The sequence below is a fragment of the Scatophagus argus genome, chromosome 9 (genome assembly GCF_020382885.2).
Source record: "Scatophagus argus isolate fScaArg1 chromosome 9, fScaArg1.pri, whole genome shotgun sequence".
Lineage (NCBI taxonomy): Eukaryota > Metazoa > Chordata > Actinopteri > Scatophagidae > Scatophagus > Scatophagus argus.
In genome coordinates, this window is record NC_058501.1 from 21,409,729 (window position 1) to 21,427,436 (window position 17,708).

At 39.1% G+C, this 17,708-nt stretch overlaps 3 protein-coding genes across 11 annotated transcripts in view; 2 read left to right on the top strand and 1 right to left on the bottom strand.

Annotated features, from left to right (window-relative positions):
• bag6 (BCL2 associated athanogene 6) overlaps positions 1-1,842 on the top strand; it is a 30,098-nt gene extending 28,256 nt beyond the window's left edge. For all 4 annotated transcript variants that reach the window (XM_046398657.1, XM_046398658.1, XM_046398659.1 and 1 more), the window contains 3 exons: positions 158-265; positions 364-510; positions 1,265-1,842. In XM_046398657.1, coding sequence (XP_046254613.1) covers positions 158-265; positions 364-510; positions 1,265-1,360 — 351 coding nt within the window. In that variant the 3' untranslated portion in view covers positions 1,361-1,842. The remainder of the gene's footprint in view (positions 1-157; positions 266-363; positions 511-1,264) is intronic.
• Positions 1,843-4,497: 2,655 nt separating this feature from the next.
• On the bottom strand, positions 4,498-10,123 carry LOC124064330 (tetraspanin-13-like). 3 transcript variants are annotated; one of them, XM_046398693.1, is made up of 7 exons: positions 9,995-10,123; positions 9,217-9,374; positions 7,917-8,084; positions 7,741-7,821; positions 6,717-6,830; positions 6,473-6,592; positions 4,498-6,352 (listed from the first exon to the last, which is right to left on the bottom strand). In XM_046398693.1, the coding sequence occupies exons 2-7, from the start codon at positions 9,277-9,279 to the stop codon at positions 6,278-6,280; spliced, it is 621 nt and encodes a 206-aa protein (XP_046254649.1). In that variant the 5' UTR covers positions 9,280-9,374; positions 9,995-10,123; the 3' UTR covers positions 4,498-6,277. The 3 variants fall into 3 exon arrangements, with proteins under 3 accessions (XP_046254649.1, XP_046254648.1, XP_046254650.1); XM_046398692.1 differs by lacking the exon at positions 9,995-10,123 and having other exon boundaries at positions 9,217-9,448; XM_046398694.1 differs by lacking the exons at positions 9,217-9,374; positions 9,995-10,123 and adding an exon at positions 8,911-9,046.
• A 1,315-nt stretch (positions 10,124-11,438) lies between these two features.
• Positions 11,439-17,684, top strand: LOC124064333 (C-type lectin domain family 12 member B-like). 4 transcript variants are annotated; one of them, XM_046398696.1, is made up of 8 exons: positions 11,476-11,548; positions 13,456-13,572; positions 14,061-14,141; positions 14,239-14,346; positions 14,430-14,624; positions 15,139-15,299; positions 16,209-16,324; positions 17,291-17,684. In XM_046398696.1, the coding sequence occupies exons 2-8, from the start codon at positions 13,512-13,514 to the stop codon at positions 17,460-17,462; spliced, it is 894 nt and encodes a 297-aa protein (XP_046254652.1). In that variant the 5' UTR covers positions 11,476-11,548; positions 13,456-13,511; the 3' UTR covers positions 17,463-17,684. The 4 variants fall into 4 exon arrangements, with proteins under 4 accessions (XP_046254655.1, XP_046254652.1, XP_046254654.1 ...); XM_046398698.1 differs by having other exon boundaries at positions 11,483-11,548; positions 13,488-13,572; XM_046398697.1 differs by having other exon boundaries at positions 11,486-11,548; positions 13,485-13,572.
• The last annotated feature ends 24 nt before the right edge of the window (positions 17,685-17,708 follow it).

Genomic DNA, 17,708 nt, shown 5'->3' on the forward strand with positions numbered 1-17,708 from the left:
AACTTTAGTGAAAACAAATCAGCATTTTCCAAAGCTTGTGTTTTAACTATTGTTTGACGACAGACTTGGATAAAAAGGTGAAGCCGTCCTTTGAAAGTTACACCATTAACTCCCAATCCTTGTCTGCCATGTTTTCTTTTTGCTGTATGTGTCATAGGAGTGGGTGCCCATCATCAGATGTGACATGATGACGCAGAGGAAGATGAAGGCTCAGCCTCCGTTGTCTGACGCCTACTTGCATGGCATGCCAGCTAAACGCAGGAAGGTAGTCAGATCAGATGTAACTTTCACTTATTACTCAGGCCTGTCACTTGTCCTTTCCTTCTTTAAGGTGTGTGTGTATGTGTGTGTGTGTGTCTTCAGACTGGAGTGAGTGGTGGAAGCCTCCTCTCCCTCTCTGATGCTGTGAGTCAAGCAGCCCGGACAGCAGGAGTGAGGCCCATCACTTCAGCTGAGCTGTTACAAGACGATCTGGAGACCCAGGAGGTGAAGGAAGCTTATTCAGAACAGGTAACTAAGTCACTACCCATTATTGAGACAAACAATAACAAGAGTGTCATCCTCTCGTTTTCGTAGCTTTGGTCTGATTTGTATAATTTAATATAATATTGTTTCACCATCATACACTATAAGACTCTTCTGATAATGAATGAATTACTTGATTTCTTTTCAAGCAAATTATCCTAAAATCTTTTATTTTATAGCTTCTTAATTTTTAATATTTTATACTTTTCTCTCCTATATGTCACTGTGAACTGAACATCTCTTGGGGCTGGGATTTGGATGTGTTCCCGTTTAGCTTCTGTGACTCAATGTAATCTTTTATTCAGTATCTCTGGAAAAAAAAAGACAAAACATATTCTGGGATTTACTTTCCATATGCAACCACAAACCTGCTTCCCCTGCAGGACTTGTTATTAGAAGTTGGGAACTTAATCGTTTTAGCAAAGTTAAACAACAGTCTCTTTTTGAGAGCACAGAAAAAAACTACAGCTCCCATCAAAACTGAAAAGAGGTCATAGTAACTCGGTTTCATCAGCTGTCGGTGAAGTTACTCAGTTATTCAGGTTCGTAGATTCTTGAAGACGTTTCACCTCTCATCCCAGAGGCTTCTTCAGTTCTGACAGACTGGTGGGGAGACCCACGTAGATGAACCTCTGGGAACAAACCGGTGGTCACATGACCTCTCTAAGTCACTTAACTCTTCTAACATACTTGTTCATCCCACCATGTTAATGTTATTACTGCGTTTTCTTTCTCTCAGGTTAAAGCAGACATCAAGAAACGAGTGAGGGAAGACTCGGATTTCAACTCTCAGCAGTTCCCCAACACACACAGAGCTTTCTCATCAGACTCATAATCAAGCCCAGCAGATCAGAAACCTGCAAGACTCTGGTCCTTCCCCTCTTCATCTTTATTATTTCTTGGATCTTGATTCCACTCAATGCCGCTTCCCCCCCTAAACTGTCAGCCTTTTAGCAGCTCTGATGACTAATATCCTAATGCTAATGTGACTACTTCCCCGGTGCCTATTTATTTCTTCTTTTGGTCCAGCTTTTACTGAGAGAATGTTCTCTGTTAAACAAAACAAAAAGGAATTATATTAGATTTAAGTTCGACTAAATCCGATCACTTAGATTCTGTTTGGATACATGTGTATGTCTGTATTCCCCCTTGTTGTCCTTGTGTTGTTTGTTAATATGGAGCCTGAATACTCATTATGTAGTGGACTTCTGCCTTCCTCCCAATACTCTCGAGCACAGGAGTAAACTTCATGTGATGAACATGCTGTTTGGTACATGGATGTACAGTAAGCTTAATAAAAATCTTGATACAATACAAGAGTGCTCTGCTTGAGCATGTGTGAACCACCAGAGAGCAGTGACGACTTTATATTTCAATTTCATGGGATGCCAATCAAATTATTTTCATTTCATTAATGCATCAGGATCGAGTTGGAAGCTTGGGATTGCATATTAAAGAACTGCATAGCATCTGACATTTAAAATCTTTCTAGTTTCTACTGAAAAATCATCTTCGCCAAAAAAGTGAGCTACAAAATGATCACACTGTTCTGTTTGAATTAATCAGACATAAACCTGAGTAATGATTAGGGATACGTCAATCCAGCCTTTTCTCTCCACATTCTGACAACTCAGTACTCAGTTTTTCTCAGACTTGAAATCTGTGTATCACACTAAAATCATAATATTTCCCCTTTGAAATGTAGGCGAATTGGTGCTTTAAAACAAAAGTAATACTCTAAGTAAATCCAAATGCTACCTTTTTAAGTACATATTACATTCCACTACTCCAAGGGAATGAGGGACAGGTGTGACTGTGGTATATATGGACTCTGATGTATTTATCTCCGTGAAAAGAGTCCAGAGGTGTGGCGTTCAAGTGCCGATCAGAAAGGATCCAGGTGTAGGAGACGAGATCTCCGAGGACACCAAGCAGCTACGCACAGACTCACAGAAAGAAAAGTTTGATTAAATGAATAAAGGCTGGAGAGGAAAATCAAGAGATCTGAGCATGTTATATTTCATGCAGACGCTGTGAGGTGACACTGAGATAGACGTCATAGAGGAAACAGCCTTAGGGGGCTACACCAGCTACAGACACTATCAAAAACTTGTCTGAAAACAGCATCAGAAGAATAGCATATTTGGCTTTGAAACTATGGGCTGAGGGGCACAGTTTGAAGTGTTCTGACACGAGGCTGCCATATTTCCTCATGAGCAAATACAAAGACAATGAGTTCGACGGAACACAAAAACACTGAACTGAACTGCAGGAGGACGCGAAAAGATTTCAAGTGATTTCAGCTCAGAATCAGTATTTTATCCCTCCCACACCAAGATGGTTTGCCTGTCAGCTTCTACATCTTACATGCCAACTCTTTATCTTCAACCTCGTTACCCATCTGTCCTTGTTTTTATTTTATTTTCAACTCTATGAACCTGCTGCCTCAAATCACCATTAACTGTTGTAAGCTGCGGCAAATCAGCCTTATTTGTGTTGTGTTTTGATTATAAGTCACTGTGCTTTTTACATTTATGAACAACATATTTGCTATGTGCCTCTTCTTTGCTTCTCCCCAAATGACCTTTGACCCTGGAAGAACATCCAAGGTTTTTCCTGGCCTGGATTTTGGGTATGTAAATCTCTTCAAACAAAAACTCCCAAATTTGGCCTCAAAATCTCACATAGTGCATTCAGTTATTAACACCAGTGAATTTTCTGAAAGCATCACAACACGGTGGGCTCATACTGTATTTTCATTACTGAATTTTAGTCATTGCTGCTAATTAAAATGGTTGTCATCAGATAATGCTTTTTGCCCGTAAAGTTCTCTGTAATTTCTGTTTTCTCTGAATTCTTCCCCTTTTTTGCAATTTGCAACACTTTTTTAAGATGAGATATGAAAAAGAAAATGCAGGCTATGCAGAAGTCAGAGATGCAGAGTGAGGAAAACCTGCTATTTAGCCACGTTAGCTGTGTGGTTCTAGACCGGTTTAGTCCTCATGGTCTTCAGAGGATAACATTCCCACCAGACTCAGCGGTAGACCTAATCTGTATTTACTGCTGCTTATGAAATGTTAGCATGACAACAAGCTAAAAAAAGAAGGCAGGTGATCATGGCTAACATTTCATCTGCTTAGCATCAGCATGCTAGCCCTGTCAGTATAAGCACGTTAACTCCATAGATTGCCTTAATGTGGTAAAGATCAGCATTTAGCTCAAAAAGCACAACTAGGAGCTAAAGTATTTCCTCTGAGAGTTACACGTTTATGTTTGAAACCAAAAACAAAACAAAATAATGGAGAAAGGGTTTTCCTTTATTTTGTTGTCACGGAATACAAATCATTGCCAAATTTTATTCTATTTGACAAAAGATAGGCTGACGAGAGACACTAAAGTAAACGTAAACATAAAAAACCAAGAGGACAGAATGAAAGTCCTCACTCTTTGAAAGCTAAACACTATGCACACAGGATCAGCTTAATGTTGGAATAAATGAACGGATGAATAAATAAATAAATAGGCCAAAGGCTACACAAATGAGATCCACCCTGTCCATTAACACTGCAGTGGTGTAATAATCAATATTTACACTACTGTAACAGTAAGAAACTGCTTTTTTATTCTTTTTTTTTTCCTTTCCACTCGTCTTACAATCTGAAACATATGACAGTACTGGTGAAGTGATTAACATTATGTTGCTCATATAAATGTTCAAGTTGACATATTCAGTGTACACTTTGTAAACCTGAAAACTATGCTGTGAAACCAAAGCAACTGTAGGATACTATTAGACCTGAACAATTAAGAGCACTTTAGATCTTTAACACATGCACACCAATACTTTGAGCCCATTCAGTAAAACAATCAATATGGTTGTCTTTCAACGAGGAACTCTAAACCTAGGATAGTATGCAATTATCTGTAATAAAATAACTTGGAGCTAGCAAAAGAATACATTTAATCACACTGTGAGCACACAATGACTTTATTTTGCAAGTTGGAAGTGCAGCAGCTGAGCTATTTGAATTCACAGTCACCTTGGTGAACAGGTTGGACTGCCGCCTCTGGAGACTGTTGGCTCGTTCTGAGGAATTTAAACAAGTGCACTTCCTGGTTGGCGTCCTGTTTTGGGTGAGGAATGTGAACACACCATGTGGCACCAAGTTAGCGAAAACACTCTGTCTATCAGCACCGGGTCTGATAAGCAAATTACAACATTTTCCATACATGTACTCCCCATCACCATGTTTGTTTTAGATAACTCAGGCTAATGGCAGACAATATGACGAAACAAGATTTAATATGAATTCATAAGGTTTAGATGCATTTTAAATGGAGAACAAAATCAATAAATACATGTGAAACAAAAACAACAAAACCCTGTTAAGAGTTTATCTACCAACTAGCAAGCTCTTTAACTTATATTTGATCTTAATCCTTTCCTGCTGTAAGGACATCCCACACACAAAACCACTATGTGGTGTGGTCACCCATGAATAGTGGACAAACAATAATAGATTAGTCTGGGAGTGGTGAGTAGGCCACAGTCAGCCAGCCGTCACAGTGCAAACCTGCACTTTATTTGCATAAGGTGTGTGTGCACACACAGCTGCCGCCGACTTCCGTCACTTTGAGACGGATTAGAATTAAAGGGGCGATACTGAAAATGTATCGACTTTCAGCTGAAAGGAATAGTTTGAAATTTTGGGAATTGCACTCATTTGCTTTCTTGTTGAGACAGACTGACTAAAGACTGATAGCCCTCTTATGTCTGTATGGCAGATATAAAAGGCTGCCATCAGCTGCCAGTTAGCTTAGCTTAGCATTAAGACTGGGGGCAAACAATTAGCCTGGCTTTGTTCAGAAGTAACAAAATCCACCAACCAGCACCTTCAAAACTTCACTGTAGACAGGAAGTCAGTAAATTATGATAGATAGATAGATACTTTATTGATCCCGAGGGAAATTCAAGAAAATTCAATGGGCTTATGAGCACATAAGCCCATGTAGAACTAACAAAGATTTCATTTATGCATTTTCATTCTTGCACAAATTTAAGAAACAAGATAGAACATATTAATTAATACGTTTCAGAGGTGCTGGAAGGTGGATTTTGTGACCTTGCTGCTAGCTAGCTGCTAGCAGCTTCTGTGCTGCAGCTTCAAATTCACCATACAGACACTACAGTGGTATCAGTATTCTCATCTAACTCTCAGCAATAAAGTGAATAAGGTTTTTCCCAAAATGTCAAATTGTCCCTTTAAAAAAAAAACAAAAAACAACAACAACACAATGTTCACTGCAGCAAAATCACAAAATTTCAATGAAAGCAATCAAGCAGCAAACATGAAAGGGAAATGCTGACGTTTTTTTTTGGTTGTAGTTTTTTTCTTTTGCTTTTGTTTTTTTTTTTTTTACGCACAAAAAGTTACACTCATAAGAAATAAAACCCACTTTTACTCAGTTCAGTACACTCAATCAGGAGCTTTGGCCTTACTTGACTTGATGACTGATCTGACAGTGATTAATTTTAGCGAATGTTAGCTGTGAGCAAACTTTAAAAGCCGCGACTCGTTAAGACTTTTCTCTACTTGTGTGTTTTTGCTATGATTATCCTGCAGTCGGGACAGTTGTAGCGACAGTCTGGCTTTAAATATTACAAATGTCGAACAAAGTGTGAATTACAAATTTAAGAGAAAAAAACAATTATTCTGCGCTGTAGTTTTTTGATTTATTAAATTGTGAGTGGTTATAGAAAGGCTCCGGGATTTGATCGAGGATCTTTGATATTTCTGTATCTGTGCGCGAGCCAAACTCCAAGGATCTGAAAGGAAAGAAATACACAAGTGTCAGATTCCTGAATTAACAAAAGTCTTAATCCCAGCGCCATCTGTCTTAATATCCAAATCAGCATCCACTTCGCACCAAATTCCACGTTGCTAACCTCAGTAAAACTGAAGAAGAGTCCGATACCACCCACAAACTGCAGCACCTCTCCTGCATACTGCTGGATGATGTTGGAGCAAGTGTCACAAGACGGTGAAGGGGTGATGTGAAAGCATCTCTGGAGGAGGAAGAAGTGAAGGAGAAATTTGAGCAGCTGCCAGAGATATGAGCATGCAAGTCAAGCTCAAGTTGTTGCTGAGGGTGAGGAAAAAGGAAAAGAACATTCCAGTAGATTTACTTACGGCAGCACACGAGCCATTGTAGTTCACGTAGGAGAAGCCACAGCAGTTGAGCGTTTTCTCCACGTCCCTTTGAGTGGCCTCGGATTTGTTCCACCCAACCTCCAGCAGATGGTTCTGTAAATGAAAATTTGCACCCAGTCTGATTGGGTCTAGGCACAAAAGCTCCATTCGAGAGCATGCAAATAAGCAGCAGGACGAGATGGCCAATAAGAAGAAGGGAGAAAAAGCCTACAGAGGTCAAAACTCCAGCAGCACTTAAAGTATACACAGGAACTTTAGTGTTTCAGCTTACGGCCTTCATCATGAAACACATTTACAGTGTAATAGGTTGACGGAACTTCTGGGTTTGGAAAGCAGAGCCAATACAAATACTACTCCTACTGGCCTGGAGGGGGCGACTCCGCTGTCGCTATGGTCTGATTTAAAAGTGAAATAGATAATAAAGCAGGGTTTGGTTTAGGCCATGGCCACCTAATGAGTGACAACCATGTTGTCCAAGCTGTTTCTGGCTCCACAACACAAGCTCAACAACAAGATGGCCTCCAAAATGATAATTTACAACCTTCTCCAATCTATGGGTAGATATGAAATTGGAAAAAAAAAAAAAAAAAAAATCAAAAGACAACCAGCCTGCTGCTTGCGGGACAACCTGTTGCCATGAGGGCAAGCAAGCATGTGGACATCATTGTCCACGTGTTTGCCAGAGCCCAAGGTTTCCCCACAGGATCCTGCATTGTAAACACTTCACTCACTTCACCTGTCAGGGGTTTTAATGTCGTGCCTGAGTGGTGTATATTCTTTACATTATTTTTCCATACCTGCCTTATTTGAATGTTGCTTGTTCTGAATATTTCAAGTGTTGCTGGATGTGTGACCTCTTTAATCTTGTTTTTTGTTTTATTTTTGTAGCAAATATAGAATCATGTAAAGTCTAAACTGTTGGTGTCACTCAAAGTATTCATGTTTAACTGAGGTAAAGTGTGTATGTGACGTGTGTGTTGGTTAGCACCGACAGTGAACATACCTGTTGGTCTTTATTCAGGGCCAGACAAGCACAGGACACAGAAAACTGCATGATGAACACTAGGAACAGGATCATCATGTACTGGACCGAGTTTAGGAAATTAATATTGGATTAAAATTCATGAAAATACAGCTGCCAGGGGGAATCCCTGCAAACACAAGGAAACCAAAGGATACAAAGAAAAGCAGGACCTGGTGGTGCTTCAGTGCGCCACACAGCCCCACAAAGGCAACCAGGAACAGGAAGATGCCCACGCCGATGACCCCCGCCACCACCCTGATGCTGGAGACCAGACCGAACCATTTTCCCCAGGCTGCCACTCCAATGAGCAGCAGACTCACTAACTGTGATAAGATAAGATAAGATAAGATAAGGAAGAAAACAGGGAAGCAGGAAGTTAATGTCAATTTTTTAAGAAAGTCTCTACAACAAGTCAAGCAAGTTTGCGTCATGGAAGGTCAATGCTGTACTGCAGGTGTGTTTGCTGAGGTAAAAACCACTTGGTGCGGCACGTGGTTACAAATTATGGTTACTAAAATAACTTACATCACATCCTGCCGTCCAGAATAAAATGGCATTCGTCTCCCTCCCAGAACCGCTTTTCTAAAAACTGTTTCCAGAGGTCATAAATGTGTGTTGTCTCCACCTAAAAATGGCATTAAATCTCATGCTGCAACTAAATGATATTTTCTCAATTTCTCATTTGTCAGAACAAAATGCTGTTATAACTTAACTCACTAAAATCTCTGGCAATATTTACATGCATGAAGACTTTTATAACATGTAGCTGCCTGTGAGGTCATCCAGGCAACTGAGGCAACTGGGCTTGCTATTAAAGCAGATACTTTAAAGTTAAATATTTATGCACTTGGTTTAGTTTGTCTGAATTATTGAAACATGCAGGCAAACTTCTGCACACACGCATAGCAGCTCCAGCGTTAGGCTTACTGTATAATAATAGTCAGGGGGCTTAATAAGAAATACTTTAAATGAATTAGTGGTATGAAAAAAATAATTAGCAGTTGAAAAAAGCAGGTGCCTTGCTGAAGATTTTTTTTTTTCCTTTTTCATTACAGAAATTGTTCAGGGATTTTTAGAGGTTTTTCACTTCAGCTGGAAAAAGTCTTGAACTGTTTGTTGTCCTTTATGTAAATGTTCCATAAGGCCTACCGTTAAGCATTTATTCTTCCATCCATCCATCCATTTTCTATACCCGCTTTATCGCTTTATCCGTGCAGGGTAGCAGGGCATTTATTTTTATCTCTCAGTAGTAAAGTCCAACAGCGTTTAGTAACCACAAACTGGACTTAATAATCATCACCCACCACCAGCACCTGCTTGTGGCTTTTGCAAATAAGGAAACTGCTCAGAAAAGACAACTAATAGTATGGCGCATTTCTCAGTCGCCGTTAGCACACAAACAGCTGCGCCGTTTGGAGCAGTTATTCTTATCATCACCATTAAATTCCTACTTACAACATAAAGTATATTGAGAGCGCTGAGTGCGTTCTTGGTGCAAACGAATCCGCCGCAGACCATCCTGCTCGCCGGGACCAGGTTTTACAATAAAATGCGCTCCTGCCTCTCCAGCCTTTCCAGTGAGAACCAGTCAGTGCTCAGGTCCTCCTCGTCGTCTGCAGGAAGGAAAAAACCAGGCAGCGTTTCCTGAAGGCATCCTGAGAGCTGATTTGTCAGTTAGGCAACACATGAGTCACTTATCTCTTCTCCATGGCCATAATTGCCTTTCTGTCATCATATGCAAATTAACGCGGGACAATGAGTCATTGCCTCTTTATTTAAACGCACCACAGTTCATTCTTGTAGCCTCAAGGCGTGTTTAACTGGATGTAGAAGTTAAACAAAAACACGCGTTTAATCATTTCAAAACGCCACTGACAAACATGTATTCATGTTAGTTTGAATGTATTTTAAAGTGTTTATTTCACTTGGATAGCAAATGTATTGGAACGGAATTAAACCACAACTCAGTCAGTCAATTCACTCTCCACACATTGTTATTGTGCTATATGGCGCCCCCTCGTGGCTACAAATATATGGAGCAAAACCAGGGACAAAAGTTTCATTAATTTGAACTGAAAAATACAACATTGTACTCGAACTAAATAAAAAAGTTTTTTCAGTTTAAGTTTTTACTCACTTCTGAAATTCTTTTGAATTAGTTATCTATTTTATATCAAACTCAGTTTTTGAGGTCTTATGTTTTCAGTTGCAGATTTCGTGTTTTCAGATTCGCCTTCTTTTTTTACAGGTTCAAAAATAGTTTTCTTCACGTTTTCAGATCTTTTTTCACTTTCTCCAACCTCTGGCCCGGATGTGGCGTGGGGTGCGTGGCATCCGCTTACAGCGTGCCAATGCAATCATGAGTGACATCACAACAAAGAAGGTTGAGGACCTTGCTTTATCACGTTGCCTTCATGGAACATCGGTACTGTGAGACGTGTGCATGCCCCATATTCACTTTAAGGGCAGTAAAAAACTGACGCCATTGATATGATTCTGTTTAGCAAGCAGTTTTAAATCGAACTTGGTACCAATCGTCATATAAGAGCAATAAACTTAATGTGCAGTTCAACAGCCACACTTTAACGCCTGACGTTTCCAACTTTCCACATGCAACAGTGAACGCCGCAAAGTGTTGGCTAGCAGTGGTGTCGGCGCCCACAGGACAGCCGGCAGGTTTAAACATCGGTGCGGACGAAATGTCGGCTATTTTTTAATAGATACTCTAAGAAATTATCCCAAGTGTTATAATGATTGGCAATTTTTGTAACACATTGCTTAAGGGGAATGGGCTAAAGCTGGAAGCTAAGCATAACACTAGCAGAGTGTACGTTAGCCGACGTATGCGGCCACTGGTCAGTGTCATGCATTGTTGTCCGGCAAATTAATGCATCAAGCGGCCAAATTGTCCGGTGGAAAACATGGCCAATATATTGGTTATTGTGTGATGAATAAAACATGTTCACATTTGAATGGATAATCGGGACCTTACTGTCAAAAGTAAAGGATTGATAAGAACAACAATCTTTGAAATCGGTGAATTATTGATTGAGAGTAGCGTACTTGGCAATCGCAACCAGACTCCATTAACAAAAACACTAATTTAGCTGAGCTGCTGGAGTATCCCTGTCTCGATTGCTTAGTTAGTTTGTGTTATTGTGAGACTTTCAGAGGTATTTGCATCATGTACACATGCTAAATTAGTCCCCCTTTCAGTTGCTCTGAGAGTAAACAAACATAGCTTGAAATATTGTACTGGCTTGATTAACTAATTGAAGTTGACTGAAATCCAGACTCCACAGACAAAACCAACAAATAAAGAGATGGTGATCCATCGCTGCCTCGGTGATAGTAACGTGACAGTTTCCGGGGATGATCAAATGTTTCTTCATATCCCGATGGCTTGCTGCAGTACTCGCGGTTGATCTCTCCCCTCCATCACAATCACAGCGCGTTAAATTACCTGACTACCATTTACATTTCCTTTCTGCATTTATGTTCCTCCGACAACATATATACGTAATAATTCTCTGCCCCGAATTAATATTATAATAATATTATAAATATTATATGTATGTAAGAAGAACACGTATGTTTGTCAGGGGAAATATATGCATGTATGAAGAAGAATGTGCGCCCGTTTAAGAGATAGTATAGTGGAAACGGAAGGAGTGTAGCGGAAACGGAAGGCAGGTTAATTTAACGCGCAGTGACTGTGATAGTTCGCGCAGGGTCATGTTCAGGTCCAAGTCAGCATGGACGGGAGAGATCAACCGCGAGTACTACAGTAAGCCATTGGGACATTAAGAAACATTTTATCGTGCCCGGAAACTGTCACTGTCACAGAGGCTGCGGTGTATCACCAGCTCCTCTGTTCTGCTTGGTTAAATTACTGTTTTTGTTAATGGAGTCTGGTTGCGATTGCCAAGTACCCTGCTTTCGATCAATAATTCAGCGATTCCAAATATTTTTGTTCCTATCGGTCATTTACATGGGACAGTAAGGTCCCGGTTATCCCGTCAGATGTGAACATGCTTTATTTGTCACACAATAACCAGTTTATTTGGCCGTTTGATGTATTCATCTGACGGTGACACTGCATGTCAATGACCAGTGGCCGCATATGCCGGCTAACGTACACTCTGCTAGTCCTACGCTTAACTTCCAGCTTTAGCCCATTCGCCTTAAGGTATGCCCCTATGTTACAAAAATTACCCAGAATTATAACACTTGGGATAATTTCTCAGAGTATCTATTAAAAAATAGCCGACATTTCGTCCGCACCGATGTTTAAACCTGCCGGCTGTCCTGTGGGCGCCGACACCACTGCTAGCCAACACTTTGCGGCGTTCACTGTTGCATGTGGAAAGTTGGAAACATCAAGCGTTAAAGTGTGGCTGTTGAACTGCACAGTCAGGCACAGTTTATTGCTGTTCTCCTGCGACACATTCTCCTCTCACACACATACATTCTGTTCTCACATTAATGGATTTTTATTCTTACACCTACATATTGTTATTGTCATATTCATATTTTAACTAAAACATTCATACATTTTGTTCTTCCATGCATTCAATGTATATATTTGATATTATATGTATGTAAGAAGAAAATGTATGTTTGTCTGAGGACAATATGCGTGTAAGAGAAGAATGTATGCCTGTGTGAGAGAAAGTATAGCAGAAACGGAAGGAAAAGTAAAAAAAAAAAATGTACTTTTAGAATCAAAAATAAAAGTACTGCAAAAGGGCATCTCTCTAACATAGTTGCAGCAAAAAACTGAACCTTGATGGATTTTTTTACACAGCTGTGTTAAGGGGGGTAAACGAGGGTTTTGCTCGCCACCTGCTGGACAAACTGTATTACAACCTGTGAAGGAGAGGTCTGTTTATTGAGCTATGAACTAACTACTTATTCAAATTCTGTCATGTCTCTCACTGCGTCCTTCAGCTCGTGCCTCCCAGTGTGGATCACCTTTAATAATGATAATTATCTTTGCTTTTATCTTTTATCTGAAAAACATTTGAAACATTTGATTGATTAAGACTGATTCTGATCACAAATATGTGACATATAGGCCTAATATTTGAAAAACTGAGCCATGGACAGCCGTGAGTCATATCACAAGTAATTTGTATGAATGTGGGGCAAAAAACATTTTCATACATCTTTAAATTTTTACTTAATACTGGGATTATTATAGTAGGCTGTAAAACATTAAAATGTTAGTATGTATCTTTAGACATGCTGCTGCCGCATTTTGTTACAATAATAGCAGTAATTTGCTTCTGTAATGCAGGAATAAAATGTTGGCACAGAAATTACGTAAAACTAAATAATGTCTGCTTGAATAAACAAAATGTTTCACACCAAACAAAGTACTTAGAGACAAAAGAAGAGAGCAACCATCTGGTGCAGTAAAAGTCTTACTGCCAACTCTAATAAGAATTTTGTTATTTTAAGCTTCTTTAGATATATTAATAGACATATAGACAATCAGACCTGCAATGGCCTGGCTTCTGCCCATTGCATGCTGACAAGCCTGTAAAAAACATCAAATCCCTAAACCCACCACGTTGTCAGTCTTACGACATTCTACCAAAAAAGAAGAACTAGGCCACAAACTGCTCACAGCTCAGTGGTTTCTCTGAAACCAAACCAAACCACACTAGTAATGACTTCAAACCTCTGCAGTGTTTTGACTTTGTTTCTGTCGTTGAGAGAAGGTGAGCAGGGTCTGTGATAAAATAATGGAGGAAGAACTGAATTACGTGACAGTGACTTTCAACGCTGCTGGTATTGCCACAAATGGTGAGTGATGTAGTCCATTGCACTTTGAAGGCGTATAAACAGCCTGAACTGAAACCAGGCCAGTCGAACTGAGTTTTAAATAACAGTGGAAAGGAATTAAGTGCATTTTACTCAAGTACTTAAGTACATTTACTTGAGAGATGTAGTTACTATTTACAAAGTAATAGTTTACATGAAAAGCATGTAAATTTCTTTAAGTTTATAAAAAAATCTTTTTCTGATAGCTGGTCTATCCAGCCTGACAAAGTGTTCCATAAAACACCTTTAACAGTTAAGAATGAGTCTTGAATTTCATTTTGTGTATCCTGTGTAATCATTTAAAGTAATTAGTCTTGTCTGACAGCAAAAATATATTCATTCATTAAAGATCAGGTTCCACTTTTAGAAAATCAAGACAGGTTTACTTATTAAAATACCAGTGATGAAAATAGACATGCCGCTCTGTAGACAAGGAAGTGACTCTCAGAGCCTCTTTGGCTTTTTCGCAGAGCAACCAAACGACCTGGCAATAATCTATGAGCAGGTTAAGACTGGGGAGCACGCCCGTGATACAGATCCCGTCATACCAGGTGAAATGTACTTTACCCTGATTTAAAATAAAAATGAAATTTGATAACTATTTGCTATGAATTAATATAATAAAGTGTTTTTTTTTGTTCTTTGTAGAAAATAATAAGAAAGCCCCATTGTATACTCAGCTTCATCTGGTGGCAGCATGTTTGGGGACTGTCTGCATCATCCTGGTGCTGGTGGTCATTGCCCTCAGTATCTACTGTAAGTTCACTTTTTAAGGACTTTCAAGGCACAGTGAGAGTAAAAAGAGGGTGCTACAGTAATGGTTTCTTCCCTGACTGCAGTCAACAAAGTCATGTCGGAGCAGCACAGAGAAAACACCAACTTAACAGCACAGAATCTGCTGCTGTGGAGAGAAAAGACTGGCTTAGAGAGACAGATAGAAGACCTGACCAAAGAGAAAGATGGACTGAACTGGACCATCGGAGTCATCCTTGAATATGAGAACTTTGCAGTGAATACCCACTGCCCACAGAAAGGTGAAGACATGGTACACTTTAGTTTGTTTGGGTTTTGTCACCACTGCCGTTTGTCTACTGAACCACTAACCTTTGAACTCCTTCAACTGTAAATGTAGTTATTTAACTTAAACTTTATAGCACGGTGCAGTGGTTAGCACTGTTCCAGGTTCGAATCCCGGCCTGGGCCCTTCTGTGTGGAGTTTGCATGTTCTCCCTGTGCCTGCGTGGGTTTTCTCCAGGTACTCCGGCTTCTCCCCACAATCCCAAAAACATGCACATTAGGTTAATTGGCTACTCTACATTGCCCCTAGGTGTGAGTGTGTGTGTGTGTGTGTGTGTTTGTTGTTTGTTTTAATATTAGGATTCAGAGCTGGACTTAATGGTTTTTAATTTGAGTGAAATTACCTTGTCAGTCAGAGAGATGAAAGTTAGAAATGTATATAGAAAACAAACATTGTTTAATTTATCTAATCTATGTATGTTAAATGTAATAGAAAATTATCATGATTATCATTATGTCTCTGTTTAACAGTGTGTAAACCTTGCCTGGATGGCTGGGTGCTGTTTCAGTCCAAGTGTTATCTGTTTACTCAACATGAATTTTACTCCAGTTGGCGAAAATGGAAGGACAGCCACAACGAATGCAGAAAAACAAATGCGGACCTGGTGGTGATTGAAAGCCAAGAAGAACAGGCAAGACTGATTTAATCTGACTTATTTTGCATTTTCTTGCCAGAGAAAGAATCTGTCTCCATAAACAGAAAGTAAAACGCATGGCCCTAAAGTGTGAACATGAACTAAAGGGTGATTTAGACAAAAAAGATCTGTGTCTGAACATTTAGAGTTAATCCTTCAGTCTAATTATCTAGTCGATAAAAAGTTTTCCTTTGTGGTGTGCAGTAGGGCTGTCACAATTTCAGATTATTGTGGCCAAAAGAATTCACAATAACAATACTATCATGATATCCATAGAAAAACTGACCCACTCTCAGTCAAATTCATCTTGTGTTTTTCCCCTTTTCGTTAGAAAAATGAATTATACTCAAAATATGAGTGCAGGGAGGTGGGTAGAGAATCTGCAACCATAAATGTACAAAAGTGTACAAAAAGAACAAGTACACTTGAGGAATAGTGAAATAGGCAAACAGATGAATGAATAAACAAAACATCCACACGCCCAAACATCTACACTGGATTATTTAGACAATATAATCATATGTGTTTCATAAACATGACATCAGTATTCATTTTTTAAAATATTAACATTATCACCAGTACCGGCAATAGAACTACATATTTGACCAAAACGGGAACAAAAACTACAAAGTAACACTAAATAAAAACTAGAAATCCCACCCAAGCTCTGCAGTTATGGGCCCTTCTGTGTGGAGTTTGCATTTAATTCATTCTTGATCTCTTTTATGTGTCTAGTTTCCCTGTTTCATGCAGTTGTCCATGTGCATTTTCACCTTTATTCCATTGTTTTATATACATTTGCTGCAGAAATATATATTTTCAGAACATCAATATCATTATGTTACATTAAAGACAAATAGATGTTTTGGTTTTTTTTTTAAATTAACTCCTGTAACACAATTGTAGGAGTTCATCAATAACCACACAAAAGCCTACAGTGATGTAAACCATGGCTATTGGATTGGCTTGAGTAAGATGGACGACATGTGGACATGGGTGGATAGAAGCAATTTCACTGTGGCGTAAGTGCAAACAAATGAAATTTTTAACTTTGTTGAGTCATGACCACAATAATTCAGACATGTTGTCACTGGGTTGTAATGAAATCTGAAGGGAGTAAAAATCTTCCAGTTTCTATATATGAACATCATCAAGTCATTCGGTGAATCTGACATTGTGATGACTGCATCACAGCTTTTGTAATCAATTGGTTGAAGTGCATTTAATCAAAGACTTTTACTTCATGCAGGACTAGAAGACTTTAAAGAAGAAACTCATGATATTTGACCCCTCTGTACTCCCCATCCAGTAAAACTCACTGACAGTCACATAAATTATTATATTTTATGTCTCTCTTTGGCACATGCTGACAAAGGAAATGAACAAAACAAAGACAGAGGAAGCAACAGGAGGCATCGGCTCTAACAATGTCTTCCTTCTCTGCAGTATAATGGAACTGAATTGCACTTCACTTGTGGTGCTCATAATGCTTTAAAAAAGCATTTTAAAAACTGAACAGCAGCTTCTCTATCCAGAAATCATGACCCAGTTATTCAAGATAATCCATAGAGCTTACTGGGAGCAGTTCCATGTAGAGGTTTCCGTCTGTATCGCTGTGCAGAAGAAAATATACTTCTACTCATGGGTCCAAGGCTAGCTAACTAAGCTAACTAAGCTAGCTAACATCAGAGCTCAGCCGAGGAGGAGGCCATTAATGTTTACAACATTAAATATTGACATTAATGGAATAGTTTGAATTAGATCTATAGAAGTACCAGGTAGATTTTGGTACCTTCAGACAGAGCTAAGCTAGATGTGTTGTTCTGTTTCCTGTCTTTGCTCTGAGCTAAGCTAATCAATTATGAATGTACAGATATTAGCATAGTATCAATCTTCTTATCAGACTCTCTTCAAGAAAACTTAATTCTCAAAACACACATTTACCAAACGCACAGATTAATATCATGTGATTTTCTTTTCTTTTTTAGGTACTGGAAGACAGAAAAAGCTGGCTATAAAACATCTTGTGCTCTATCTCAGCCACATGCAGATCCCTTGGCCAACTGGCACAAGGCAAGCTGCGATATGAAGAACCGATGGATCTGTGAACAAAGAGCCTTAGTTAAAGAGTCGGATGGATCATCCACATTAGCTATCTGACATTTAAGAAATGCTGTTAGGTTTTTTTGTTTTTGTTTGTTTTTTTGCAAAACCGATATTGATACAAAATGATTTACTGATATGATACTATTTTTACAACTAAAGACATAATCATAATAATCACATAATCTTTTTGTATCTATTTCACCAGTCATCATCTTTGAGGTCTATACATGGCCGGCTTGAATTTTGTCATATATTAAAGTGAGAAGATACATTTTATTCCTCTGTGCCATAGGCTTCAAT